Genomic DNA, 27,048 nt, shown 5'->3' with positions numbered 1-27,048 from the left:
AGAAGAAGAAGAGAGTTTTGGCTCTAAAGCTGTCGTAAAGCAGACGTTTGTTTGTCGCGAAGCAACCGGTTGTCATAGCGATAGTTAAGATGGCAGCGGCTGGAGACCAGCATGCTGCCTCTGAGGTTTTGAGAGGTATCAGCAGACACTTAAACTGCTTGAACGAGGACAACAAGGCGACACGAAAGAGGGCTCTTGAGTCGATCAGGAAGGAGACTGTGAATAAAGGACTCCCCAGCGGCATTTTACAGGAAGTATTCTCTTCTCTCCTCAAGCCTCTCCTCAAGTGTCTGTCAGACCCAACGGAAAAATGCAGAGAAACCTCCATCGCGATCATAACAGAGTTTATTCGTTGTGTCCCCAAACCGGAGGAAGCGTTGCCCTATCTCATGCCCTGTCTGGGTCAGCGGTTCGGCGACAAAGACATCTTGGAGCCGTCGGAAGAGCTTCGGCTGTCGGCTGTGGAGTTGTTGACTCTGACGGTGGAGGTGTGTGGTAAACATTTAGCGCCTTATCTGAACGAAACGATCAACATTCTGCAGAGAACCATCGTTGACCCGTTTCCGGATGTCAAAAAGGAAAGTTGCAGATGCACTGTGGGCTTTGCAAAGTCTGTGCCAGGTTGGTTACCTTGGATTCATACAACACACGCTTACAGTACTCTCTACTGCGCAGCCGCAGTTCTTTTAAGGTTTTTTTTTCAATTCTCGGTTAGTAGTTCTCAAAGCTGGTTGATGATTTCAGGCCAGACATGAATATCAAAATGACAAGAAAGGTTATTTTGAAGTAAGGATGGAAAGAGAATAGTATCACGGGTGAAGAAGTTGTTTATGCTGCCATGACTTTTTGAATTTAAAGCTACTGGTAAGATTACTCAGTCCAACTTACCTTGGGTATAGATTTTACTTATTGAATTCAAATTATTTATTGTTTGGGATTGCTTCCTTATGAAATTAATTTATATTCAAATCAGAAAGTCCAAATGTCACAATTATAATGTAAACGCATTGAAATCTGCTTTCTTTCTTTCTTTTAGAACATTTTCACATGCAAGCTGAGAGTCTGGTAAAGCCTCTCATGCAGACTATAAGTCATCAGCATTCACGGGTCAGAGTTTCAGTCATTGAAGCCACTGGAGCAGTCATACAGCATGGCAGCGGAAAAAACATGGATGATGTGCTGTCACACCTCGCACAGAGACTATTTGACGACTCACCACAGGTTTTTCTTTTGTTATTCAGTGTCTTTTAGAAAGCTTTACCTGTGTGCCTTCTATCGCTTGCTGTTTGTTTGTTACTATCTGGCTTTATGGCTTGTAGAGAAACTACATTCTAACCTTTCAGCAAAGATTTTCTTATTTAATATGTGAAGTAAAATAAGCAAAACAAATTTTTTCTACTGCTCCTCATTTTCTTTTATATTTCAGGTGAGAAAAGCTGTGACTGCAGTTGTTGGTGACTGGCTTTTAAACATGAGAGATCGGTATTCATATTTCCATAAACTCACTCCACTCCTGCTGAGCAGCATCAGTGATGAGATCCCAGAAATCAGGTTTGAATTGACAATACAATATCATTTACCAAATATTAAACAGTTGAGATTACGAATTTAAATGCACCCGCACTATACATTTAATATAGAATTCCTTTATTTATTATCCATATTTATTTATCAAGCTAAAAAAAAAAAATAGGGTTTTAAGTATTCCTCCTGTAATAATGGAAATCTCAATGAATTCTATGAGAAAGTGGTTAACTAAAGATGGGATGTTTGTACCAAATGTTACAGACTGTTAGCAGCTGATTTGTGGAGACAAGCAGGACTGCAGTGGGAGAAGGAAAATGAGAACGACATAAAGGACAAAATGGATTTCCTTCTCAGCCCGCCTCCTCACTATCCACCCGGAGGTCAGTCATTGTACCAATAACATGTTTACTTTCAACTTCTATGTATTTCAGTGAAAACAATAATGTGTCACTTGTTTGAAAAATGCAGAAAAAAGTTTGTACTTGCCTCAAAATTACTGTTGTGTTTTCTGCACTAAAAATATCAGCCTTCCCTCTAATTTGCTGCAGGCCGAAGGCTTTTTTTTTTTTTTTACAGTCAACATAGTTTGGAATATGTTATGATTTTTCTGATTGAACTTATTTTAATCAAAAGTCTGTGCACCCTCCAATTGTAATATTTTTAGATTGGAGAACAAAAATGTTTCATGCCTTAGATTGATGGAAGAACTTAAGTATCAGAGTATTTGACCCTGAACTGGAGCTGCACAACAAAGGGGTTTCTCCAAAAAATTGGAGTATCATTTAAAATTTTATTTCTTTTAGCAACTGGGTTTAAAAAGTGAAACTGCACTATGCCAAAGTATAACATAGATGTCCTTAGTGTTATTTCTGAGAAATGTGTAAAGCCAAAGATCAGTACTAATGTTGCCACTTTGAATTATGATGTTTATTTATTTTCTTCTTTAAAGGGTATAATAAAATCCTAATTGATATAGCTACAATTAAAAAAACAAAAATCTTGTTTTTTTTAACTAATACAAACCAATAAGAAAAAAATAATAATTTGAAAGTTTAATCTGATCTTTTTTCATATGTTCACATCTGCATATTGAGGTAATGTAATTGCACCCACATAAAGTAAGCTTTACATTTTTGCTGTAGCTTCTCCTTTAGGAAAATAGACTTTCTATGACTGTTATGTTGTCAGGGCAGGCACTGGCCTGCAAAGATTAATGTTTGCCTCAGGTCACAGAATGAGCCTGAACCTGAACATGGTCACCACGTGTTACCTAAGAGCCAGGGGTTAGTGTACTCAGGACTGCAATAAAGCTTCTGTCCAAACCTCAGAGATAGCAAAGCAACATTATGGATGAAAACCAGCTCTGCCAACAGAGGGAAAAGAAAAAAAGAGGAGGCTTTTCTTTTCCTCCTCCTTTTGTCTTTCACTTTCTTGCCATCATAAATCTGCCGGCTCACCCCTTGTGAAGAGGTCACTGTCAGACAGCAAAAGACATCCAGAAATGGTCTTGTTTGGGCTTGTTGTGGTTTGCCTCTTTGATTTATATCCGTCTGCTGTTAGTCTTTGCTTCCTTGCTCATCAGTGTGCCTCTGCAAGAGAGAAAGGAAGCGAGGGTTGGCTAAATCAAAATTAACAATGAAATTTATTACCACTATGCTCCATGTTTTACAGTGCTGACATTTTTGTACATTGCTTAATCTTTTTCCACATTTTGCCTTATTGTAATTACGGAATTTAGTGTATTCAGTTGTTTTTTTTATTATTTGACAAACCAACACAAAACAGTGCACATTTGTGAGTTGGAAGGAATCAGACACATGCTTATCAATATTTTTGCAATGTGTGAATTGATTTATTTTTAAGCACTTTCATAGAACTGGATTTCACAATTACAGCTGCAATACTTTTAGGATGTTTCTACCATGTTTACACACAGAGTGACTGAAGTACTTGCAGATTGTTCCACCTCCAATTGCCCAGAGCTATTACCCTGCTATTTTAAATGCATCTCTTTTCTAACACACCTGAATTAGAAATACCTCATTACAGGGCCTCTGACCTGAATGAGAATATTTTGCTTAATCTAAAAGTTGCAAGATAGTTGTTCTGGACAACTGGACTCAGGCACCACTGATTTAAATCATTCCGTAGTTATAAGTTTTACATCAATTGTTCTGTGGCAAGGTACAATTTCACCCTGGCTGTTTTACAGAAAGCTTTCACTGACAAATTACAATCTTAAAATTGAAAATGTTTGGAAGAACGCAAAGTGTTTGTCATTTACTAACCACACTTTTCGTTTTCATTTCTATTTCAATCGCAAAAACTCAGAGGCTATTCAAAAATAGGCCTAGACACAGCCACCAACTAAACTTGACTAAAGCATTTTCAACGAGTGATTCATGTCTTTTTTGTGTTTGTGATCCAATTGACCAAAGATTGTTACTTTGATAAAGTACTTTTAGTCTTACAAACGAGCCTTGTCGTAATCTGAATGTCTATTCTAAGTTTTCAATTATGATAAAAACTTTTTTCCTTCAGTGGAACGTCCAGGACTTGGCTGCAGAGAACTGGTGGTTAGAAACCTAAGCAGGCTGGTTCCAGCTATCGCCCACGATGTGACTGACTGGCTGGTGCCGACCCGGGTCCGGACATCCCAGCTTCTCTGCGTGCTGCTGCTACATGCCGAGGACCACACCACTCAGCACCTGCAACCTCTGCTGGCCCTGCTCTACCGGGCCTGTACTGACACAGAGAGGGATGTAGTGAACAATGTAAGACCCAGAAAACCTTTGATCAGCTGGGAAGAACGTGCTACATTATTTTTGTGTGCGTTTTTTTTTTTTTTTTAATGAATCCAAATTAAGGCAATGATAAAAGTTTTAGTGAGACAGAGGGATTTGTTGAGTCAACTGTTTAGCGTTCATTTAAGTGATTATTATTATTATTATTATTATTATGATTATTATTATTATTATTTTAAATTAGGCCAAGTAGGGTTCAAGGACTTAGGATGCAGCTGTTTACAATAATGGATTGTCAAGATCTTTGATGTGTGGCAGATTAAAAAAAGGACTTCCTCCTCTTTTCCTTCCTGATGTCTCCTGTTTTTTTCTGTCTTCTTTCCTGTCTGTTCTCACTGACAGTGCCTGGCTGCTGCTAAGCTGATTGGGACTTTTGTCCCCCCACCTGTCTTCCTGAAGTTGATGCTTGAACATGTAACAACTCCAAGCTCTCCCTCCCACCCTTGGACCCCCCTTATGGTTCTGGCTGCAGTCCTGGGAGGCAGCTCCAAACCGCTTCTAAAACCACATCTCCAGCAGGTCGTAGACACTCTGGTGCAGCCTGAAGTCTGCCAGGAATATCAACAGGTCAGCGGAGGATAACTGGAGTCTGAATAAGAATGTGGTCTACCAGTTTTATTTACCAGACTTTCATAAGTACTTCAGGCCATCTGAGTCATTTGTGCCCATTAAAACACATAGTGGTATCCAAACGTTTACACAGACTCACAGTCCATATATTTTTAATAGAATTAAGATCAGGGCTTTCCAGAACTTTAACATCAACCTCATTTAATGTGTTTTGGGATATTTGTCCTACTAGAGCATCAAATGGTGTCAAAGAGTGCATTCAAAGTAGCCCTGTTTAGTCCGCTTTAATCAAACTAGTTCATTTGCCTGGTGACCCGAAACGCCAGCTGGAGATAGGCACCAGCACCCCCTGACCCCAGTACAGAACATATAAATGGATGGATGAATTGATTGATTGATTGATTGATTGATTGATTGATTGATTGATTGATTGATTGATTGATTGATTGATTGCCTTGAAAGTCTAGGCAAATGAATCGAACCAGACTAAATTTGCAAAAGAACTTGTGCTCATGTCTTCTTCAGTGGTTTTTGGTGGAGTGGTTTGTGGTGCAGTGCCACCTCGTGCAAGGGGATGAACAGGTTTTTCAGAGAGTTTGGATTGTTTGACACTGTGCAATATGAAAGCAAACCACATTAACGGAAAATACTGGTTCCCAATCAAACCAAGTCTACTGGACTGTAAGATGTGAACACAGCCAAAGTTTCAGCCATCAACCTCAAACTGTCCCCAGTAAATGAAAGGAAGCCAATTAGAATGACCAAAAATGATCCAGAAATCTTTACTTTAGGGCCATGCATGCATGTTCTGCATCCCAATAATCTATTTGACCTGCCTGTTTAGTGGTGTGATTGAGAGATTAAGGAGCAAAAAGAGTGTTGGGAACATTGTTTGACATGTAAGTTTGGGTTATTTATAATCAAAACTCAGCAGTAGTATCACAATTTGATGTTAGGGTTTGTTATGCTGTAAGGGACTATTGTACTTTGCAAATAGTATGTGGAATAAAGATCAAGGACTCCTTATGAAGTCGCCGATTTCCTACATGTCTGAAACTTGTAGGAGTTGATGTACTAACAGGACAGTTAGAAACGTGGTCAAACATTCAGGATGAACATTGCCAGAACCTAATTGGTGACTTCAGTAACTCCATAGCTTCTTTGCAGCATAAGAAAAAATGTACCAAAGGTATTAGTGGTAATGGATGTATGTATTTGATCCATGGTGGGTGAATTTGAAAAAGAAAAAAAACAAATAGATTTGTACACTTAAATAATCATTTAAGTTCCATCTTCATAAAATGCATTTATGCTGATAAAAGAGCGGATCAAACACCTCTTAAAAAGCATAACATTGGTATAATAATCCCGTTTGTGAAAACTGTTTACAATGTATTGTAGCTCTTACTTTAGCCCATTTGATCAAGTATAATGATAGATAGGTTGAAACGTTTGATGAAGAGTAGGTTATTATGACAAGGTGGCTAAAAAGGGTCACACTTTGGAGACTATCCAAGAACAGCAGTTGGTTCATCGGGTTTGCTTTTCAGTAATTCCAAAAAACATGCCCACTCCGGTAAAATGGTTGCCAGCACATGTGATGTTTTTCTAATCTAATATTTCAAGACTTTGATCAGACCGCCGCTGTTGTCACGCATCTCTTATCATCTGCATCTACATTGCTGCACTTTTTAGAAAAAGTTTCCTTACTTGTGGAAAAATCTAGACATCTTTTTTTGATTTTACACCAAATAAGTTTCTCTTGCTGTTGTCTGGCAGAGGGTTATTTTTGCCCATTATTTTAAAACTGACTCATCTGTACCCATGACCCCATTCCTCTCACTCAGACTGGGCTTCAAGAATTTCCTCTGTAAGACAATAATAACAAAAATCCACTAATTTCGCATGACCCCATCATGGACCTATGAATCAGGCGATGCAGCACACAAGATTCACCGCTATAGTTCAGCTGTGGCTTCAAATTTTAAAGCCTACCACGGTCAAGGCCTGTGATAAATGAGGAGGGGAAATTGACCTCCTGTCGTCCCCCGTTGCTGTCCGGCAGAGGTCGAGCGGACAGAGAATTAACAGGACGGCAGAGTCACACGCTGCCGCACAGATGTGGGCAGACCTCTGCTTCCTCTTCGTCTCCTTCTCAATCTATCTTTCTTTGTCGCTGTTTTTGAGGACAAAGCACAGCGAGCGCTGTCCCTGAAGAGCGTTGAGCTTAGATAAGCCCTCCTGCGACATTCTTTTCATAACAGGCATTGTTCACAGCAGAGAGCTGAATCTTTATCTGTAAATTAGACCACAATAGATGGGCAAACCACTATCAAGCATCATGCTTTTTGCTTGCTTTCTGTTGTAAAATTATTTTGTTAAATATGTTTACCTTCAGACACACAATATCAGCTCTCAGTCCTGGAAACTAAACCTTTCATTTTATTTTTAATAGCTAAGACATTTATGAAGTGTTTGGATTTAACCTGATAGAATTACATGCCACTTCAAACAGGAGGCAAAGGGAAAGTACAGCAGACATGATGTTTGACTTGGATGGAAATATATGCCTGTTTAGAAATTAAACAGAAATAATCTTCAAAGTGAGCAGAAGTAGTGGGAACCTTGAGGCCCAGCTGGGAGCTGAAAAAAAAAAGAAAGCTGATATACGAGGCGTCTGCACGACGTAAGCTCTCAGGCTGTTTCAACTCTTGTTTTCTTTTCTGTATTCATGTTAAGAGGGAAAGGCAGCATACAAAAATAAACGGCAGGATGCTCAGCGGGAATTAAAAATATTGGTCGTAAATTGGAGACGAAGAAAGCCAGCAGCTATAGAGGCCTTCACAGTGATATACAGTGTGTGCTCTGTCTTCTTTTTGAATAACAGAAGAGCTTCTTTTATCAAAGTTATTTCAGACAGAAATAAGAAAAAATAGAGCTGGAGTTCAAGCTTAAATCGATGCCTTCTTGAACTTTTTATTTTTTCACGTTACAACCATAAACTTTTATTAGAATTTCACATTCTATAGATTCTTTTTGTAAAAACATTTTTATGTTACTACCAATGAAAATCATCCCCATAGCAAGACACTGCCGCCACCCTGGTTCATAGGAGGTTGATGTATTATTAAGCAAAATATTTGTTGATTTAGATTTAAAATAATTTTTTATTTATTGTAAGAACATATCCCAACAGAAAATGAGATTTTTAGCTCACTTGACAAGTTTCAGCCATCAAGAGTCTGCATGTCTGCAGGAGGCCGTCTTAGTCAAATAGTCAAAAAAACTTCACTTTGTTGCAAAAGGATTTGCTGATTGCAAAAACATGTTTTCAAAGGGGCATGCCTTGCACGTGTATACCAGCTGGAGTCTGCTCGCATCCAGTGACACTCAGTTCCAAAAAGGGCAAGTGTTACCCGACTGCAAAGGGGTCTACCCACTCTCTCACACCCTGCTGGTGTTTGTTTTCCTGTTGCTATGGCAGTGTCTCTGGCAGCATGGGGTTAACTCCCCGCTGGATGGGAATTCAACGCCTGCTAAGGCTCCTTACAGAGGAACTGGCTGGATGTAAGTGATGTGCTATCCAGTGGTGGACAGATGCGCCACATGGCATAATGAGGCCCCCGGAGCATGCCTATTACAATATAACCAGGTGTATATCACCTGCCTCCAGGTGTCAACCTAATCATTAAACTGCAGCACTTTTTCCGCTCTTGGTTTTTCTTACCCCGTTCTAGCCCTAATGGATGTTTTCTGCACACATGTAACCTGTGTATCTGTGTTTGTTCACTAATGTGTGTAAAGTGCCTTGCTAAAAGTATTCATACCTCCTTTGCTTTTTCATGTTTTGTCACTTTCCAGTCTTAAACTTTAATGTAATCAATTGGATTGTATGTAAGAGAAAAACAGAGTCGCTCATAACTGATAGGAGGAAAAAACTGAAGCTTCACTAAGTCGTTATTGTTAGATCAGCGTTCTGCAGTATTTTCAACTGCAAGCCTTGTGTGATATGTTTCAACCTGCTTGGCATATCTAGAGATTCTGACATTTTTGGCACAAATTATGAATTTAATTTAGCTCTGGGCTTTGATTAGACGATTCATAATGTGTATACATATCCTTTGGTGTACACATTGTAGCCCTGGCTGTATGTTTAGGGTTTTGTCCTGTTGAGAAGAAAATGTCTCCCCCATTTTGAAGACTTTTGCGCCCTTTAACATATTTTCTTTAAGGATTGACATGTATTTAGCAACATCCTAAATACAGGATGCACAATGCTGCCATCACCACGTTTTGACATAAGAACGGTGTCATTTATTCATAATTTTTCCACATTCTTGTTGTAATGCATACGAGGCCTGAAAAAAGAAAACTGGAGACAGAACATCTGACGGCTTTCTTTCAACAATAGATTTTTTTCTTTCAACTCTTCCATGAAAGCCAGATTTGTAAAGTGCATGAACAGTTGTTCTGTCAATAGATTCTCACACATGAGCTCAGGATCTCTGAGTAAACAAGGAATTTTTAAGTTGTTGAAACGTGTTTAATCATTTTTCTTCCACTGTTCCACGATTATGCGCTACTTTGTGTCAGTCTATTACATACGAGCTCAATAAAGCACATTGAAGTTTGTGGCTGTAATGTAAAAAAAAAAAAAAGCTCAAGGGGTGTTAATATTTTTGTAAGGTATTAAAAGTCAGCAGCCACTGAGAGGCTGATTCATACTTGAGGATTCCCACATCACTTACTCACAGCACACAGCAGGAAGGCATTTGTCTTCCTATTTGCTGTTCAGCGGTACACGACAATAGGTGTGTAGACCTATTAGACCGCTCACACAGAAGAAAAACTCTATTATCTCATTGTGAAACTCACTTAGACCTTTCTGTTACAATCACTCCGTCACGACAGCCCAAAATTGACAGGTGAAAACAGGAAAAGAGGTCTTGATCCCAGTGATGGCATGGAAATTAGCCTGAGCTGCAGCTCTTTGTATAAACATGACCTCACCACAATAGCGGACAAATGATGATAATCGCACATTCCCAGACGCTCTCTGCTTCTATTTTTTGCAGGAGGAAAAAAGGGAGAGTTGCTGCTTGTCTATTGCATTGTGGAGGTTTTTCCATGCTACATTTTTGTTTCCCAAAAAAACCACAAAAAAAATCAAGTCATTTGTGGCATCTTCTCAGACTGGAGAAATAAACTCTCTACGAAGAACCTCACACTGGATGAACAAATCTGCATGGATGTTGCATGGTCCAAAAATGATGACATAGTAAATCATGGACAGTTAATTGCAATATAATGCGTGGTTGAGGGTGCTTTATGCTCTGTGGCTGCTTTGCTTTAACTTTAACATTGAATTCCTTACTGAAATCAAAAAGAAGATGAAATATTTTAGCCCTATTTGATTTTTCCCATAGTAAAAAATGTTTATTTGAGAAGATCTTTGTTGCAAAGTTGTAGCATCATCAATAACTTGGGGTGGAGGGGAATCTAAATATTTAGAAATTCTATTTAAAAACCTTTATAAAAATCCAAAATAAGTAAAACATGCAACATTTGAAGAACGAGAAGCCACAAATAAAATGTATCAGTTGCTTAGGTGACACCAGAGAACTTCTAAAGTAATAAAGCTACTGAGATACATGGTGGAGGCTGCATCATGCTATGGGCTGACTTACTTTTCTGAACATTTATTTTGCTTGCAGTTAAAATATTACTTGGAAACACAAAACTTCCAACAGCGACAAATATTGACAAGAAATACATCTTTTTATAATGTTGTTGAAATGGTTGACCAAAGCTGAAATCAATGGGCACAAAACGGGAATCATGTGTTCTTCTAAGAAACTGAGTACGTTTCGACTCAACAATGGAAGAAACTTTCAGTAGAAGTTTGTAGGAAATCTCTAAATGGCTTCATTTGTTACAGAATATTAGGTTCATGTTTTTCCAAACTTCAGGCACATCTCAATAAATTCAGTTAATTAGGGTGAGCAGTTAAATATAAAGAGTGACACTCATTTGTGTATCTCAAGCTGTTATGCCTGTTAATGTTGATAAACATGACAAAGCTAATGAAAAACTAAATTAAGTTAATCAGAAAATGTGAATATTACATAAGGCCAATATTTTAAAGAATCTGCCTGGATACAACAGTTTTAACACTCTGGTTTTTTGTGTCTTACTCTCTTTATGGAAGCATCAAAGCAAAGAGAAATGTGTGTTTCTCTTTTCAAATTAAATAACTTCAAAAAGATTGTAAGTGTAATTTATTGAGATGCGTCTAAAAGAATCAACAGATCAAATGTGTGTGAACTTCTATTGGTATGAAAGATTCATGGTAATTAAGCTTTCTGTGTATTTCTCTCACAGGTTACATACGTGGAGCAGTTGTTGGCATGTGTGGATGTGCTGCTGCATCAGTGTGAGTCTGACTGTGGCTCAACCAGCCTGCAGCTGCTGCAGGTGCTGGTCACCATCCAGAGCCTCTCCACCGATCCGCAACTCAGTGCAAAGGTGAGGAAGTGCACCACAACAGAGAATTATTCCTTCTGTTCAGATAGAAAAAATGTCCTGGTTAAAAGCAATATCGGTCTCTAACGTTACACTTTTCACAATTTTTTTTTCCTCCTGCTTTTTATTAGAAAGGTAAGCGGGTTTTATGAAGCGAGAGCTATTCAAGGAATGTAAGCATTTATACAGTTTCAAAGTGAGTACGACCAGCTGTATAATTACCCACTTTGCCAGGGAAGCTGAAATTGCACCTTTGGTGTGGAACTTTAAAACCAGTCTTGGGTGAAAGGAGGTGGATGAAGTGTGCAGAATGAAATGAGAATGACAGGAATAGAGGAAAAACAGATGCGGAGAGATGAGTGGTGTTTCTTAGTAGGTTTGTGTCATCCGTTGAGCTCAGTTTGCTTTCATAATCGGCTTCACAAAACCCAATTCATTGCTTGACATTAAGGGTTTGTCGAGCGGTCAGTCTCCAAACCCAAAGCGGCCGACAGGAGCAGTGAGAAGTGAAGTCATCGGTGTCTGAGGGCAACGTGTCATCCAGCTGCTTGTCGCCGATGTCGACTAATGACAGGGAGAAAAGCGGGAAGAAACTGGCACAGACGCAGTGCAGACACCACACCGGCCACCAGCGTGACTGTATGTTTACGTCTGTCTGCATCCAGTGTGTATGTTCACACAGGCAGCAGTATTAAAGATGAGAGGGGAAGGAATGGATTAGGAAGGAGAGGGAGGGTGAAAATTGGCCCTGGGCATTTGTGGACCCAGAGGAAAAGAAGTCTTGTTTTCCCAGAAATGGGGAATGTCTTTCCCATCAGTGGACAGCTCAGCGTTGTCCAGATTTGTGCAGAGGAAGTTAAGCGGTGACTCAGACAGTTTCTCTGTCACCGTTCAGCCCCGAGGGACGAGAAAAGGAACTATGAGATGCTCTAAAGGTCAGTTTCTCTGCCCTGAACATGAGCTAATAGTTGGTGAGCAGCCCCATCATGGATTGCACAGCATTAACTAGTACATGGAGTAAATGTTAGCTAACCCACTGGTGTTTGCTGAGGTTTTATCATTTATTAGCTAATGACAGCATATAAACAGTTATTCATTTAACATGCCGATGTTTATATTTTCTAAATAAAAGTCTTCCTTTTTTATGGTTTAACTATGGCTGAAGGATGTCAGAACTTGTAACGGGTTGTAAACGAACCCATCAACAAAACCTTTATTATGGTGCCAGGTGGTATGATCCAAGACACAGGGACCACAAAATAACAAAATTCAGGACTTTCCAACTTCACCATGCTATCTCATGTTCTCCTCTGCTCTTGGTTTATAGAGGTGTTTTTTCTCCTGTGCGTGTTTAAAAAAACAAGTTCTGGAGGCTCTTGTGTTTTTGCTGCCTTCAGTGCATGAGTTTTGGTTTGATTGATTTTACTTATAAAACCTTTTTGTCTCTCCATTTTTGTTCCATCCATAACTTTATTGATTGATTTTGTACATCTACTGGGAATTAGATCTTAAAAATCAATGGACTATGTTCAGTCGCTGAAATTACAGTTGTTCTGTTCAGTTGCTTTATTTTTTTACCAAACTTAAGTTGCTTATAGAAATGCTTCTACCATTTTTTTCACAGGCTTTGGAGAGTGTACATTTTTTGAGTAAGGTTCAGGGCTTGGACCTCTTGGAGCTCTATAGGCGACATATGGGACAGTTGCTGGACTGGTTGTCTTCCTCTGTCAACACCTGGTCCAGCTACTCCCCACAGAGACTCCAGCTGCATGTCCTTCTCACGCAATCAGGTGAGATTTCAATACATAATAGAACAGAAGTTATGTCAGAAAATAGGTAAGGTGGTTAAAAAAACCTAATTGATCTCAACATGATCACATTCATACATCTAAAACTTTTTAAAATCCTAAAATGAAATGATTTTTATTAGGATCCTATGTAACAGACCAAGACAGATTAGAGCATATCTGTAAAGTGGACGGCAAGTGAAGCATGTCTTGTTTAAATGTGGTGCAAATATATATCTAAACATTGTGGCATGCGTTTGTATGCAAATGTGGCAAAACTTTGTAAAACACATTTTGCTGCAATTACAGCTGTGAACATTTTGTGGTATGTGCAAGAGGCTGACATTTCTGCTCTTCATTCTCTGCAAAATAGCTCAAGCAAGATATAATTCATTAAGGATTAATAATGATGTTATAGAAAAAACACTCAAACTTTAGGTTTGGCATGTATTTAGCTATATCCATCATCTCTTTACAGCATGATACTGTCACTACCTTGTTCAATCAGTTGGATGGTGTGTTGGGGATCAGTGCTGTTTTTCCTCTAAAGTAGCATTTTCCTTATCTCCCAGAAACAGTTTGCACTGTTTAGTAAAATATTCACCATAACTTATAAGTTAGAAAGATTGTATTATTTTTAATGAACACAATCTCTTGGATTTGCCATTTGGAACTGTACCAAAGATCTGATGTAGATCTGTATTCTGAAAACCATTAAACCCGCAAAATTACCTGAAACAAAGATTCCAAGAAAATATCAGACATCAAACCCTTGTAAAATCATACTGCTGTAATAAATAAGCTGGATGCATATATATATATATATATATATATATATATATATAGTAAAATCATACTGCTGTAATAAATAAGCTGGATGTCTATATATGTATATATATATATATATATATATATATATATATATATATATATATATATATATATATATATATATGTTACTTGTTTAGAAATGTGAACATATAACTCATCTCTGATCTCTGACATCTGGCCCTCGTCATGTAGACTGATATTTTTCTGTAGCATTTGAGATGTTTGAGTTTGAGCCAGATCATTTTCAGTTTTAATCCATCAGACCACAACTTTGTACTTGAATGCAACAGAGAGGTTTGAGGTCTTTAGTTTAGTTTTTCTTTAACTTTTTGTTTAACTTTATTTGAAGCGATTTGGTTTTTTCTTAAACCAAAGACGGTGATTCCAGCTTGACAATTGAGTTGCTAAAATAAAAAAAAAAACTTCAATCTTTCATGAGACGTGTGCCCCAAAGACTTGAGACTTGACTTCTATGCTGGTCTCAGACTCAAGGCTGAGTAACAGAACAAGCACCGTGTAGTCTTATCACTGGACGATTGCAACAACCATCTTCATCATATCCCTCCTTTGACCCTACGGTCAAAGGAGGGATTTCTTAGAAATCAGCTGATGTGATCCTGTGACTACCTGGCATGGTGACACAGAGACATTATTACAGAGGTGGCTGGATTTCTGCCTCTACCACACATAAAAATGGCTGAAAGGCCCACTAATCCCAGCTTGAAGTGCTTTGTGAAAGATGCTAGAACCACCAGTGTGCTTTTTATTGTTTTTTAATTCAATCTTATTCCTCCAAGTGGACAATTTTGCATTTGCTTTGTCCAAAACGTGGTCTATGCTACGTTTAAGACAATAAACAGGAACAGTAGGAACATTAATCGCACAGGCAAATTTAGCTACTTAGGTTCTTTACATTTCACTTTTGTAGATGAGATCTTTATTTCCTAAAAACAACTGAGATAGAAGAAGGAGACTATATCAGGATTTTAAACAAAGACTTTGACCTTCTTCAAAACATCAGATGGTGGTTCTTAGACAGCTGAGATCTGAGATGGGACAGATATTGCTACACTCCTTTGTTCTTCATCTGATGGCTGAATAATCCCGTAGGTTGTGATGTGGCACAGTTTCATTTCCCTCCTTTGTTTGCAGAGAGATGGTAGGTCTTAGCAGATTAGTATATATATATATTTCATTTATTACATTGAAGTATATTCCTTCATCTGCATTTACTCATAAAGAAATCCATGAAATCCCTTTGTTTAATTCTTGTTAACTCATTCCTTTTAATTACCAGGATCTCCTGTTGTGTTTTCTCCTTTGTCTTTTGATCCCTTTATGAGGCTGGCTTACATCCTCAGTTGGTGTCAGGATTTCCCCTGTCTCCTCTCATGCTGGTCAACGCTCAGTCCAAACAGGGCACAGGGACTTATCACTAACTATAAACATTCTGCTCACTATATATAGCTGTGTAAACATGTAGGTGGACTGTTGTTAGATAAGTGTGTGGGCATGAATGGAACTGGAAATACTTGCAGGTTAAGTTACTTTCCTGTAAAAGGTGTTTGTTTAAAGAAAAAAGCACTCCATCAAAGGGCTGGGTATTTCCTCATCACTCTTTGTCACCGTCTGCCTCACCAGTCCGCCGAGGACTGATTATTGTTTTTAAATAGTGCTCCAGTGGTCAGAGGAATGGGTGTGGGTTTTTTTGTTGCCGTGTCATTTTGTCATCCGTCCATGTAGAAAACAAATTAAAAACAGTTGGTATATGCTATTTTTGCTATTTCTGAGAGTTACTGTGACTGGTAGCTCTCAGGTAGATACAGGCTTTGGTTTCCCTCAAAACCCTGAAAAAAATTAGTTATAAGTTTAGAGTAAAAAGTAGAATTAATTTCACTTTGACCAAATGGTTTGGTTGGCCATTAAACACCAATATACACCCAAGGACTGTTGAAAAAACTGTTTTTTGGGGGTAATTAATGTGTTTCTATGCACTATTGTCCTTAACCCACAAATTGGAAAATAATTACTATGAATAATACAAAGTTAAGTTGGTGACTTGACTGAATTTCCTCTTAAGTTTTAATTTGATGTAAAATTATGACAATATGAAAAAAATATGATGATTTGATTCTGGATAAAGTTGGATGTTTCATAAATGTTTTATTTTCTATATCTACAACTTAAAAGTTTACTGATTGTCAATATATATAATTTTTTTTTTCTCAGAGACAAAACAACTCTGCAGCCATATTGCCTTAAAGGAGTTGAAATGCTTCATCAGAAAGTACAGATGTGGAGACAGTGTAGTTAAAAAGTTCCTCTCTGTTTTCTACATAATAGATTTGCATAAAAACTTTCTGAACGTTTCTGTGTTGTAGGTCCAGTTATTGGGGAGTTTTTGAACCAGCTGATCCCTCTGCTCCATAACTGCCTGCAGCCAAACAGAGACATGGAAATGAGGATGAGCATTTTCACGATGCTCGCCAAGCTGCTGCTGGATGCAAAAAACACACTGGATTCCCAGGGGTGAGAGAGACGCTTTACACACACTAACTATAAAACCAGGTGAAACAGTTTCCACCCTGTTGTCACTGCAGAAAGACATGAGGGGTGTCAGCCTTTGTCTGATTCTGTCTTGTTTTTCTAGTAGTTACCATTAGCCCTGCTCATTGCTCAATCCTGTTGATTTTTATGATGTTGGCTACTTTTAGTAATGTGTAAGAATAAAAAGCTGTCCCTCTCAACTCACATTATAAATAGACCCATGGCTGCATCTTGCAAAGGTTTTCAACTATCCTGAGTTTTTTTTTTGGGGGGGGTTACCTCTTGTTCCCTTTTTTTACATTTTCAACCATGTTCTTTAATTGATTTTATTGGGATATTGGAGATAGACCAATGCAACACTGCAAGATGTAAGAAAAAATATACCTTATTTTTATTTTCAACTCTGGAAAAAGTGGTATGCACATTTCTCTACCTCCTTCGATCTTTAATAAACCTAAATAAAATCCAGTGCAATTAACTGCTTTCAGAAGGTACGTAATTACTAGACAGAGTCCACCTGTGTGTGATCTAATATTTGTATAAATCCATCTGCAGTGTGTAAGCATTAGAGATTTGGGTGAGAAAATCATTTTGACTAAAAGTTATGCTACAATGTTCAAAGAATATTAATTTCTTAAAATGGCCTAGTCCATTTCAGACCTAAAGCCATTTGAAAAACTGTAGCTTGTTATTATTGGCTTACAGGGGATGAATACCAACACTTTTCATCCCTTTCCTCCCACCTCTTAATAATACGCTATATTGTGTTCTATCACATAAAATCCAAATAAAATGCATACAGGTTTGTGCTTGTAAGATAACAAAAAGAAGAAAGTTTAAGAGATATAAATGGTTTTCCTGTAGAAGGATGACAGCCGTCTTAGAAAAAAATTTAAACAGTAATTTAATGGTCATTGACTTATTAGGGAGCTGGGACGACAGGAACATCTTGACACAGCTTTAGCCTTTTCCGCCTCCCTCCTTGGAGTTCCCAGCTGAGCGGCGGCCAGCTTGGACATCAAGCTCCAGACTGAAAGAATGCTTTAAACGTGGGGGCCCTCTCTGGGCCTCAGCAGTCATAACAGCTGCTCCTGTCCATCCAAAAGACAATCGGCACACTGTATGGCGAAAGCTAGAGCTGCAGCCAAAAGGTTTGTTTCCACTGGTTGCAAACAATATTAGAAGCACAATGAAACATAGTGCAAGGAGCCCAACAAGAAAGAATATCGTTGTCACTTAAACAACAGAAGGAGCTCTGGAGCCAAAATATTCTGCCAAAGATTGTGCAAACTGGAAGTTCTACATTGGTCTGATTATTTTCTTCCATCTATAAATGTTGATGTAAAACAAAAGAAGCCTCTGTTCCTCGTGCACTCCCTGCTCAGCCATCTGCACTCTCATTCCTTAGATATATCTCTGTTAATCACATAACCACCAAGAGACAGAAACCATGTTATACCTTCAAAAAGGTTTCAAACAAATGCTAAACTCACAGCGTGCAGAGCTGTGTGGTCTGCCATAACATTTCCATTCATTCCCTCCATTCATGATTTATGGCTGGATCTTTGTTGGGCAGATTGCAGGGCCACACGCGCGCCGCATGTCATCAAGAAGACAATGATAGTCATGCAGAAAACTTTGGTTCTTTGTTGTGCTCCCAAAATGACATAATGACACCTCGGTATAGAACCTGAAAGGGAAAGTTACGTGGAAGGTCCTTTCATCCGCACGCACTCATAATGTTGCTTTTCATGTGGATTTGCGTGCCGTGATTAAAAAGCTGAATATGAAAGTTAAGTACAAGAAACAAAAGTTTATACCTTTCCCCCCTGGATGTGGCAGACCAAAATAACGTGCAGCTTGTAAAGAGATAAGAGTGAGCTTTCAAGCTTTTGTAGATGACTAAATCAAGCTTCTGTAATTTCAAGCTTGGAGATTTACCACCAGAAAGAAAGATATATTCAGATATGGATTTCTTTATAAAACAAGCCATAACAAAGCAGTTAAAACTGTGCCCTTATCCGTAATGACTATAATCTGTAACATATCCAAGAAAATTGCGGAAACAAGACATTCCTGTCTTTGAAACACATTTTAGTCAGTTTTCAGAAAGAAAGACCTTAATAGCTATTAGATGTTCATAGTGGACGAATTACAGTACCACGTTTTTTTTTCATGTCAGACAATGAATCGGCATTTTTCACGTACATCATGTTACAGTAAATTGTATTGAAATGTCATTTGATAGACATAACTGAGAAGTGGGAGCTAAATTATATACGGATTACAATTTTATATTCATGTAATCTGTAAAAAGCTGAAAAGTGTGGATTGGTTTTCATCCGTTCTGTCGATGCCTGCAGAAGGTGCATGTATATATATTTTAAAGAAATCTCGCTTCAAAAAAGAAGTTTCAAGAAAGAAGTAATTGCTGAAGGAGAGCTTTAAGATTCCTTTTATTTCTAGAAGTCATTGAAAATTCCATCCGCCAACCCCATGGGCAGGGCTAATGATACTAGATGGACAAAATCGTAGTCCAAACTAAAACATGTGGACCCTACGTATTCACAGGGGCAAAAGGCCACAGCTGTTCATGAGTAGCTAAAATCCACAAATACTTGAAACATGAAAAAAAGTCAGAAATGATATGTTAGAGATTTCTTCTCAAACATTCCTGAAACAAGCAGCATCAGGAGGAAGTACAACTGGAAATAATAAATATTAGCACATTAATAATATGAATTAACAATGTACTATTAAGCCAATTACCAAAAGATCAGTGATCTATTCAAACAGCAGTGATCTCCAGGTGTGTAACAGGTAATGGCACCAATAATTTAAAGCTACAGCAAATCGAACCGAGAGCAGGCAAACTTTGGGAGCATGTTTTTGTCTCTTGAGACAACATTGCATTTGATAAAACCAGATGGCATTTAGCTTGCTTAAAGTGAATCTGGTCTGGGCTCCAGAACAGTGGGGAGAAGCACAGAGGGAGTTTGGGAAATCACATCTGAAAATGATCCAATAAATGTCAGAACTTGGCCTGGATGGGTCGTAGCTTTCTTACCTTGCAGTTAAAAAGTCCAGAATTTGAATCCCGACCCTGGACTTTTTTACATGGTTCTGTGGTATATTTGACATTTCTGGATCTAGAAAACCCCTGAAGTTTATTTTAAAGGATCGTAACGAGCTACCATGAGATTGTTGAGCTGATTCTTTTATTCTCCCTGTTGATTCCTGGCTGGAAATACAAAAAGAAGAAGCCAGGTTCCAGTTTGAGTTTCTGTGACATCTTTAGGAGTTTGAATACATGCAATCACAAAGTGGGGTCCGACTCCTCAACACTTGGCGACGTTCTTGACAAGCTGTCAATACATTTCATGTTGAAGAAACTTTGCTAGGGAGGTGAGAAAGTTCTGGCTGTATTTTTGATGCACAGTCGCCCCCTACTGGTGCTGAAGTCATTACAGCTGCTGTATGAGACAGGGAAATCACCAGTTGGATTCTCAGTCCAACTCGAGAGCTGAAATATGGAGGAAACACTGGTTGGGGGATGGAGAGAGAGCGCAGGTGCAGATAGTTTGATATCAGAGAGTCGAAGCCAGCATGGAAAACAGAAAGAGAGGGAAACCCAGATGTTTTTTTTTCTTTCTTTCTCCACTAGTCTGCCTTCCAGAGTGTGGGAAAATGACTGAATCACATCAGTTATGTTGCAGCAATGAATTAGTGCAAATACCTGCTGTTTGCTACTCAAAATCAGTCAGATTGGATGGAAAGCATCTGGGAACATTCATTTTTTTAAGCTTCATCATAGATTCTCATTGGACTGGACTTTGACTAGGAAAATGTTCTCAATTCTTTCGCAGCCTCTAACACACGGCTGCAAAAAATTTTTTATTTGGACTGACTCGATCATCATGTCATCGCAGGCATTTCTCTGATGAGTCGGAGAAGTTTCTGCGGGACATTCTCCTCCCTAACCTGGTGTGGCACGCGGGCCGCACCGCCGCCGCCGTCAGAACCTCAGCACTGAGTTGTCTGCTGGCCCTGCTGCATGGAGGGGCTGTTACACCTGGACAGGTGGGTAAACACACAAACACAGAAGAATTGACATTATGACGTCATGATTTCAATACCAGATGTGCTGAACGACTCCTGCTCTGGAAGCAAACATCAGTTTTGATCCCTTTCCAGTCAAATGATAACCTGCAAGAATACTTTTTATTGACTCAGACGTAATGAAAAAGGTGCATTCTTGAAACCCCTCAGGGGTCGACTTCAGATTTTCTTTTTCAACTCTTTTTTTTTTTTAATCGTTGAGGTAAAACACTTTTTTCCACCATCTTTTCTTCTTGGCTCTAGGAGTTGGCCTCAGCAGGTAGCAGGTGTGCGAGGAGGCAAGCGGGTTCACATACCTTTGTCCCAAAGGAACAATGCCGGCGCTGTTCTGGACTTTGGTTAAACTTTGGAACTGTTGCCAAAACCCGGCCTCGCACCTGCCTGCTGGGTTCCAGTACGCGCACAAACACATGCACATCTGGCAGCACTTGTCCCTCCATTTGCATGCTGACCTGTCTGTCCAAACTAGGTCAAGCAGCTTAATTTGGTGACACGTCCTCAAGTGCAAGTTGGTGCGAAGCCCTTGGGGACAATGAGAGAATGGCGTAGGTGTGCATGATCGAACCACTGCTATCTCGTGTCACTTAAATATCCTCACAAGATTAGAAAGCCCCGAAAGGTGGAGATTAAGTAAGGCCGGGTGATTTTAAAACCGGATGCTTAGAATGAGCTTACAGTAGAGATGAAGTAAATAACACGTCCTGACAGATGGAACCGCAAAGAGTTGTGTGTGAGTGTGTGCGCGTGTTTCCACAGGTGAATCAAGCAGCCTTTCTTTTTATAAGAACATTGTTTCCCCTCTTACTCCCTGTGAAAACAATTTACAGCTCCAGTTACACTTGGCGCTCTCAGATTGTCACTGATGTAATGGCGGATGAAACATCTGCCAAGTTTTCCTCCTCTTGTATCCACTGTGCCTCAGTGTGTTTCTTCTTTTTTTTATTTTTTTATTTTATTGTTTTGCCTGCCCGGTTTCGATAGCAAACACACAGGGCGACAGAGGTTTAAGTAATCACATCGTAGCTGTTGGCTGAGTTCACACAGCTTCACCTTGTTTATCCATTACCACTGTTTCACACTTCTGATTAAAACGTTCCCTCTCAGCGCTTAGGGCTCCTACACGCACCATAGAAATCTGGAGTTTGAATTCAGTATGGAAAAAAAAAAAAAAAACAGAAAATAGTGATTGTATTTAAGACTTTTTCTTGAATTTTCTTTCTCTAAGTTTGTTTCTTTCTTCCTCGCTCTATTTCTTTCTTTGCCACACAGTCATGGTTGAACTTGGACTATGTTTTAAAATCTTATACTGCTTTTAAAATGCAGATAAGATTAGTAAAGGTTATATTTGACTTTAAATGTAAAATAAAACATTATGTCCCTAACACCATTATGTGAGATTGATTTGATGATGCTTTAAAAGCATGTGCTTCACTAAGCTGCAGGTTCAGGTTCTGAACTTCGATGCCTAAAAACACATTTGGTCGGTTGCTGACCAGATTTATCCTTTATTGAGTTCCAGTCGATGTTTTCTTGCAGCTCCTGAGTCTGGAGGAAAAGCTCAGCCCCCTGGTGCTGTCGGCCCTGGATGAAGACTCTCAGATGAGCCGACTGTTGGCCTGTCGCTCTCTTTCTGCCACTCTCCGGCTCGTCGGAACTAGTTTACACCACGAGGCTCTGAACAAGATTTATCCTGGTAGGAAACTTTTTTGCCTTATTTGCACATGTGGCCGCTTTGAGTGAGCTGGCCTGTTTTCTGTGGGTCAAACGGGGGTAGAGGTTATCTCTGCCTTCTAGTGGCTCTCCACACTTCATTTGGAGAGCGAGACAACCTCTTCCCCATTGACACAGCTGGACGCAAAATGAACTTTTTACGGCTTTGGAATTCATAACCCCTTGAACTCTTATCGCATAAAAGCCCAATAAAATGCATTGAAGTCTGACACTGTAAAATGCAAACGTCCTGTGCCATAAAGGTCACCTTGACAGAGGCAGGTTTCTCCCGCAGAGCTGCTGAAGCGTCTGGACGACAGCAGCCAGGAGGTTCGCAGCGCCGCCCTGCAGGCCGTCGCTCTGTGGCTGTCCAGCCTGAGTGGAGGCTACAACCCGGACCTCTGTGCTCCCCATCTGCAGCTCCTCTTTCAGCAGCTCCTGCTGCACCTGGATGACCCTGACAGCTCCGTGCAGGACCAAGTGCTGGGTGAGACCGGGTGGGGGTGTTGATAGCTGGAGATGCCTGAGAAAGACAGCTCTTCTTCTTTTGGCTCTTTGAAAGAAAGGTGCAGATTCATATTTAAGAAATTAGTTGGGGTTTTTTTTGAGAGAAATTCAGGATGACCTCTGTCAAAACATTTTCTTCCTCTGGATTACAGCCAGCAGGACCTACTCTCTCTCATTTCAAAGCTCTTTTATTCTTCTTTTGCACTCAATTTATCACCCAAACCAGGGTGAGCATTTTCTCCTGCCAGAATACTTCAGATCCGTCGAGAACCGGACTGGTCAGACACCAACAAACAATTAACTAGCCGAGCGGTTTCACTGATCAAAGTCGTAATATCTAAATAAGTTGGTGTTCAAACACTTGTGATAAACGGATTTAGTTGTGTGTTACCGACCTAATTATAACCACATGAGGAACCCCTCCCTCCCCTCTCTTTCTTGCCACCTCCTCACATCTGTCCTCACGTTCATCCCACTTAATCCCTCCATCTTTTATCTGTCGGTATCCCTTCCTCTTCTGCCGGCCCCCGTTTTCTGCAGCGGCTCCGATTTACGACCCCATCAGTGGAAAAAATCTGAGCGGCTTTTCCCAAAGTGTGCGGCTCCCCGGGACTTTCTGCTCTTTCCTGACTTATCAGGAATGTTAGCTGTCATTACTTCTGACAGGATGCAGGCGAGCGCTGACGGCTCGGCCAAAGCTGAGAGGCCTCTTGATGACATCTCTCATCTCTAGCGCTCAGGAAGACAAAGAGAGGGTAGCGTATTCTCATGCTCACCAGATAAAAGACGAGCTTCCATGCATTGTTTTCTAATGTGACTCCAACATTTGAAGGCCTTTTAAAAGGGTTGAGTAATATTTTTTGTACATCTTTAAAAGTTAAGTTGAGTTTTTTTTTGTTGTTTGTTTTGTCTTTTTTAAAAACTGTTCCCCGGCAGTGTAAATGTACACACCTTAATAGATTCCACATGCCATGAAAGAAAAGTAAATCATGATGTCATCGATTAACAAAAACGATCCTGGTCATCCCGGATTCTTTAAATTAGAACTGACCCCCTTGTTGAATCAAAAATGATGTGAAATGAACAAACCTTTTTAGTTTGAGTTGTACCAGTCGTGTCTGTCCTGCACAATCAAGAAAACAATTATAAAGAACTTTTCTGACAACACGAAGTAGAAGAAAGTGGGGTATCTTAGCCTGATCTAATAAAAATTGTGAACAGGTTAGAAAATCCAACCTTTCCTATGAATTTGTGGCCTACCAGAAATATTTACATCAGTAACTCACCCAGGAAGACACAACACTACCCAGAACAACATCTGCGAACTCAGTCGCTAGGCTAGGCTAGCTCTCTGTGAACTTTAAGAAAGCACTTGCATAATAAGAAACAACAGATCTATTAATTAACATAATCAGGACTTGTAAAAATCACATAAATATCTCAAAACTTACATTTATTTTGTTGGAATTTATATGGTAGAGCCACAGTAAAATTAAGTGGCTTCTTTGTTTTTATTTCTGAGAATCAGAGTAAAGGGGGCTGATTCCAAATGCACTCAACAGTTTTCAGATTTTAATTTCTAAAGGTTTTTGAAATCAATGTACTCTCACCTAAAAGCCCAATAAAATACATTTTGACGATTGTTGTAATTTGACAAAAAGTGAAAAATGAAAGGGCCATGAATACTTTTGCAAGGCTCTTATAAAGTTTACATCGTCCTTTGCCTGTCAAGTGCTTCCATCCCATTGTTCTGAAGTTAATAAACACATGGGTGAGCTAGGATTCTCTAAAATAAAGCACGGTGCGTCCGCAGACACCTCGGAGTCTCTTTGTGAAACGGGAGGACCTCACATCTTGCTGAGCGACCATCTCCATCTGACCGCTCCCCAAACGTGGAAGCATTCCTCCCTGGTGTTTGAAGCGCTCTTTGTTCCCTCCCCGCTCTTTGTTCTGCTTTGTCTCCCCCTGCTTGTTTCGGTTAACAGTTGATCCTTTTCTTACGCTTCTTATATTTCAAACGCATGTCTCTGAAGTGGCTGGATGTCTGCGCCGCATCCTGACAGAATGATGGACAGCGTTCCCGTCCTCTCCCTCTCATCCCTCCTTGTCTCACTGTTGGCACGAGTTTAAATCACTTCTCACAAGCCGTCATTGTTCTCCTTTATCTCAGAGTCCGCTTCTCCCCCCTCCCCATTCATCCCTACTGGCACTTAAAGAAAACCTGAAGAATCCCCTAAACAAAGTATAATGCAGGCTGAATCCTTCAAACTGGTGGCATGTCACCACTGAACTTTTCACATCTTGATCACTGAAGAGTCCACCTGTGTAGGAAAACCACGACACCCCTAAAATCTACAGATTGTTGGAGAAAAAAACGAGAGAAGAGACGGTTTTATCGCCTCCCTGTGGAAAGGAAAGGAAGTTTTTCATGAGTAAGCGAAAGCGCTCTACTTCCATCTTCTGGTGAGGTCGCTCCTCTAGAAAATTCATTCAAGTTGATTCTGCTGTCACTTGGAAAGAAATAAGATATTTTGAATGGTTTAAATATGTTATTGAATAAAAAAGAAAACATGTAATGTAAGATTAAAAAACATGTGATCAAATTATAGCATATATAATATATTTAAATCCTTTTAAATGTGAAGATTCCTTGTTACTCCTCATTCTTTATAGTTTTTATGATAATGGGGTGAAAACAATCAGACTCAATTTTGATTTAGGTCAGTTCAGATTACTGAAGTCATGGCTGTTAGCAAGGTGCCAGAAGAATAATGTATTACTTTCTTTTGAAGTTATAAAAGTGTTTACCTAAAGATTTCTGGTGTGTGTCTTAAAACAGTGAAAGTCCAGTTGATAGGCTGTGTCATCTTTGTGTGTGTGTGGTTTCTTTGTTTGTGCAGAAGTCCTGAAGAACGGCAGCTCGGTTCACCCGTCTCTTCTGCAGAGGGAGGCTGAGGCTGTGAGGGACAAACACAGGAGCCCCCTTCACTGTGACCTCCTGCTGCAGCACATCAGCTCTCTGCACACACACACCTCGCACCAGCAGAACGACGCAAAACACGTCCAGACTGAAGCCGGTGCCTTCACTCCTCATCAAAACCAAAACTCTGTATTGTAATTTACTGCTGAGTTAATGTTGTTTTAATTTTTTTCCTTCAGTCATTCCTGACTGGAGGAATAGTACGTTGTTTGTACTATTAAGATATATTAGATGGGATTAATGTAATGCCACAGTGCTTTTTTTTTAAACATCAGAAGTGGCTTAGTGCGATTTGAAAATTAAAGAAAAACGTCTAATTGAATGTCAAAAACAATTTCAAAGTGTATTGAAATGCAGGTAGCTTAATGATTTTCTACTGTGATTTTAAACTTTGTACGTTTTGTGTGTGTTTTGAATTTCCAGAACAGATTGAAGGTAATGCACCTTGAAGTATTTCACAGTTCTTATAAAGAATTCAAAAAATAAATGATGGGAAAATGTTTTTGTTTCTCTTTTCCTTCCTTCATTCATTGTGCTATTTCTTCCCCTTTATTATGTTCACTTTTTTTATTTCCTTGTCTGTTACCTATTTCTTTCCTCCTTCTGTCAAAAGTCGACCCTTCATACCCTCATCTACGTGGATTTCAGAGGAGATGAGAAACAGACATTTAGAAATAGAGAAAACATTACATTTTAGCGAATTGTTCGATTTATTACCTACAGATGTATGTTCTTCTTTACTTTAAAGAAATTTTAAGACTGGTTCCATTGTAGTGATTTCTGGGAATCTGGCAGTAATCAGGGGTTCGTTTGACTCTTGAATTTAAACCACACAATTCATTTATGATTAACACAAGATTCTGTACCGCAGAACCAGGATAGTCTGGACAGCTTTAAGCCCCTAATCAAAGAAATTGTTTATTCAACAATAAATTATTAAACACAATTTTTTGTTCATTCCAAAACATGTTTGTTAGAAATAAAAACATCTGAACGGGCCAACTACTTTTCTATTTTATTTTTTTTTTTAATCATTCTATATTACATCATTTGAGTTAAATGTTTAAAGTCCTTCTGAATTTTTACATTTACTCATAAAAATCTGGCCAAATATAAGTTACTGATAATTATAGTAAAATGTAAA

General features: G+C 39.2%; 1 protein-coding gene across 1 annotated transcript; it reads left to right on the top strand.

Annotated features, from left to right (window-relative positions):
* The first annotated feature begins 79 nt into the window (after window positions 1-79).
* On the top strand, window positions 80-26,404 carry LOC129363943 (dynein axonemal assembly factor 5-like). The gene is made up of 13 exons (XM_055036303.1): window positions 80-621; window positions 1,037-1,221; window positions 1,427-1,551; window positions 1,789-1,907; window positions 4,069-4,301; window positions 4,674-4,898; window positions 11,283-11,426; window positions 13,048-13,213; window positions 16,423-16,570; window positions 20,518-20,668; window positions 22,244-22,400; window positions 22,713-22,904; window positions 25,825-26,404. The coding sequence occupies exons 1-13, from the start codon at window positions 90-92 to the stop codon at window positions 26,040-26,042; spliced, it is 2,595 nt and encodes an 864-aa protein (XP_054892278.1). The 5' UTR covers window positions 80-89; the 3' UTR covers window positions 26,043-26,404.
* Window positions 26,405-27,048: the final 644 nt, after the last annotated feature.

This window comes from Poeciliopsis prolifica, unplaced genomic scaffold (assembly GCF_027474105.1).
Source record: "Poeciliopsis prolifica strain line A6 unplaced genomic scaffold, Auburn_PproV2 SCAFFOLD010, whole genome shotgun sequence".
In the NCBI taxonomy this organism is placed as follows: domain Eukaryota; kingdom Metazoa; phylum Chordata; class Actinopteri; order Cyprinodontiformes; family Poeciliidae; genus Poeciliopsis; species Poeciliopsis prolifica.
This window is presented reverse-complemented; position numbering and strand designations above follow the sequence as displayed.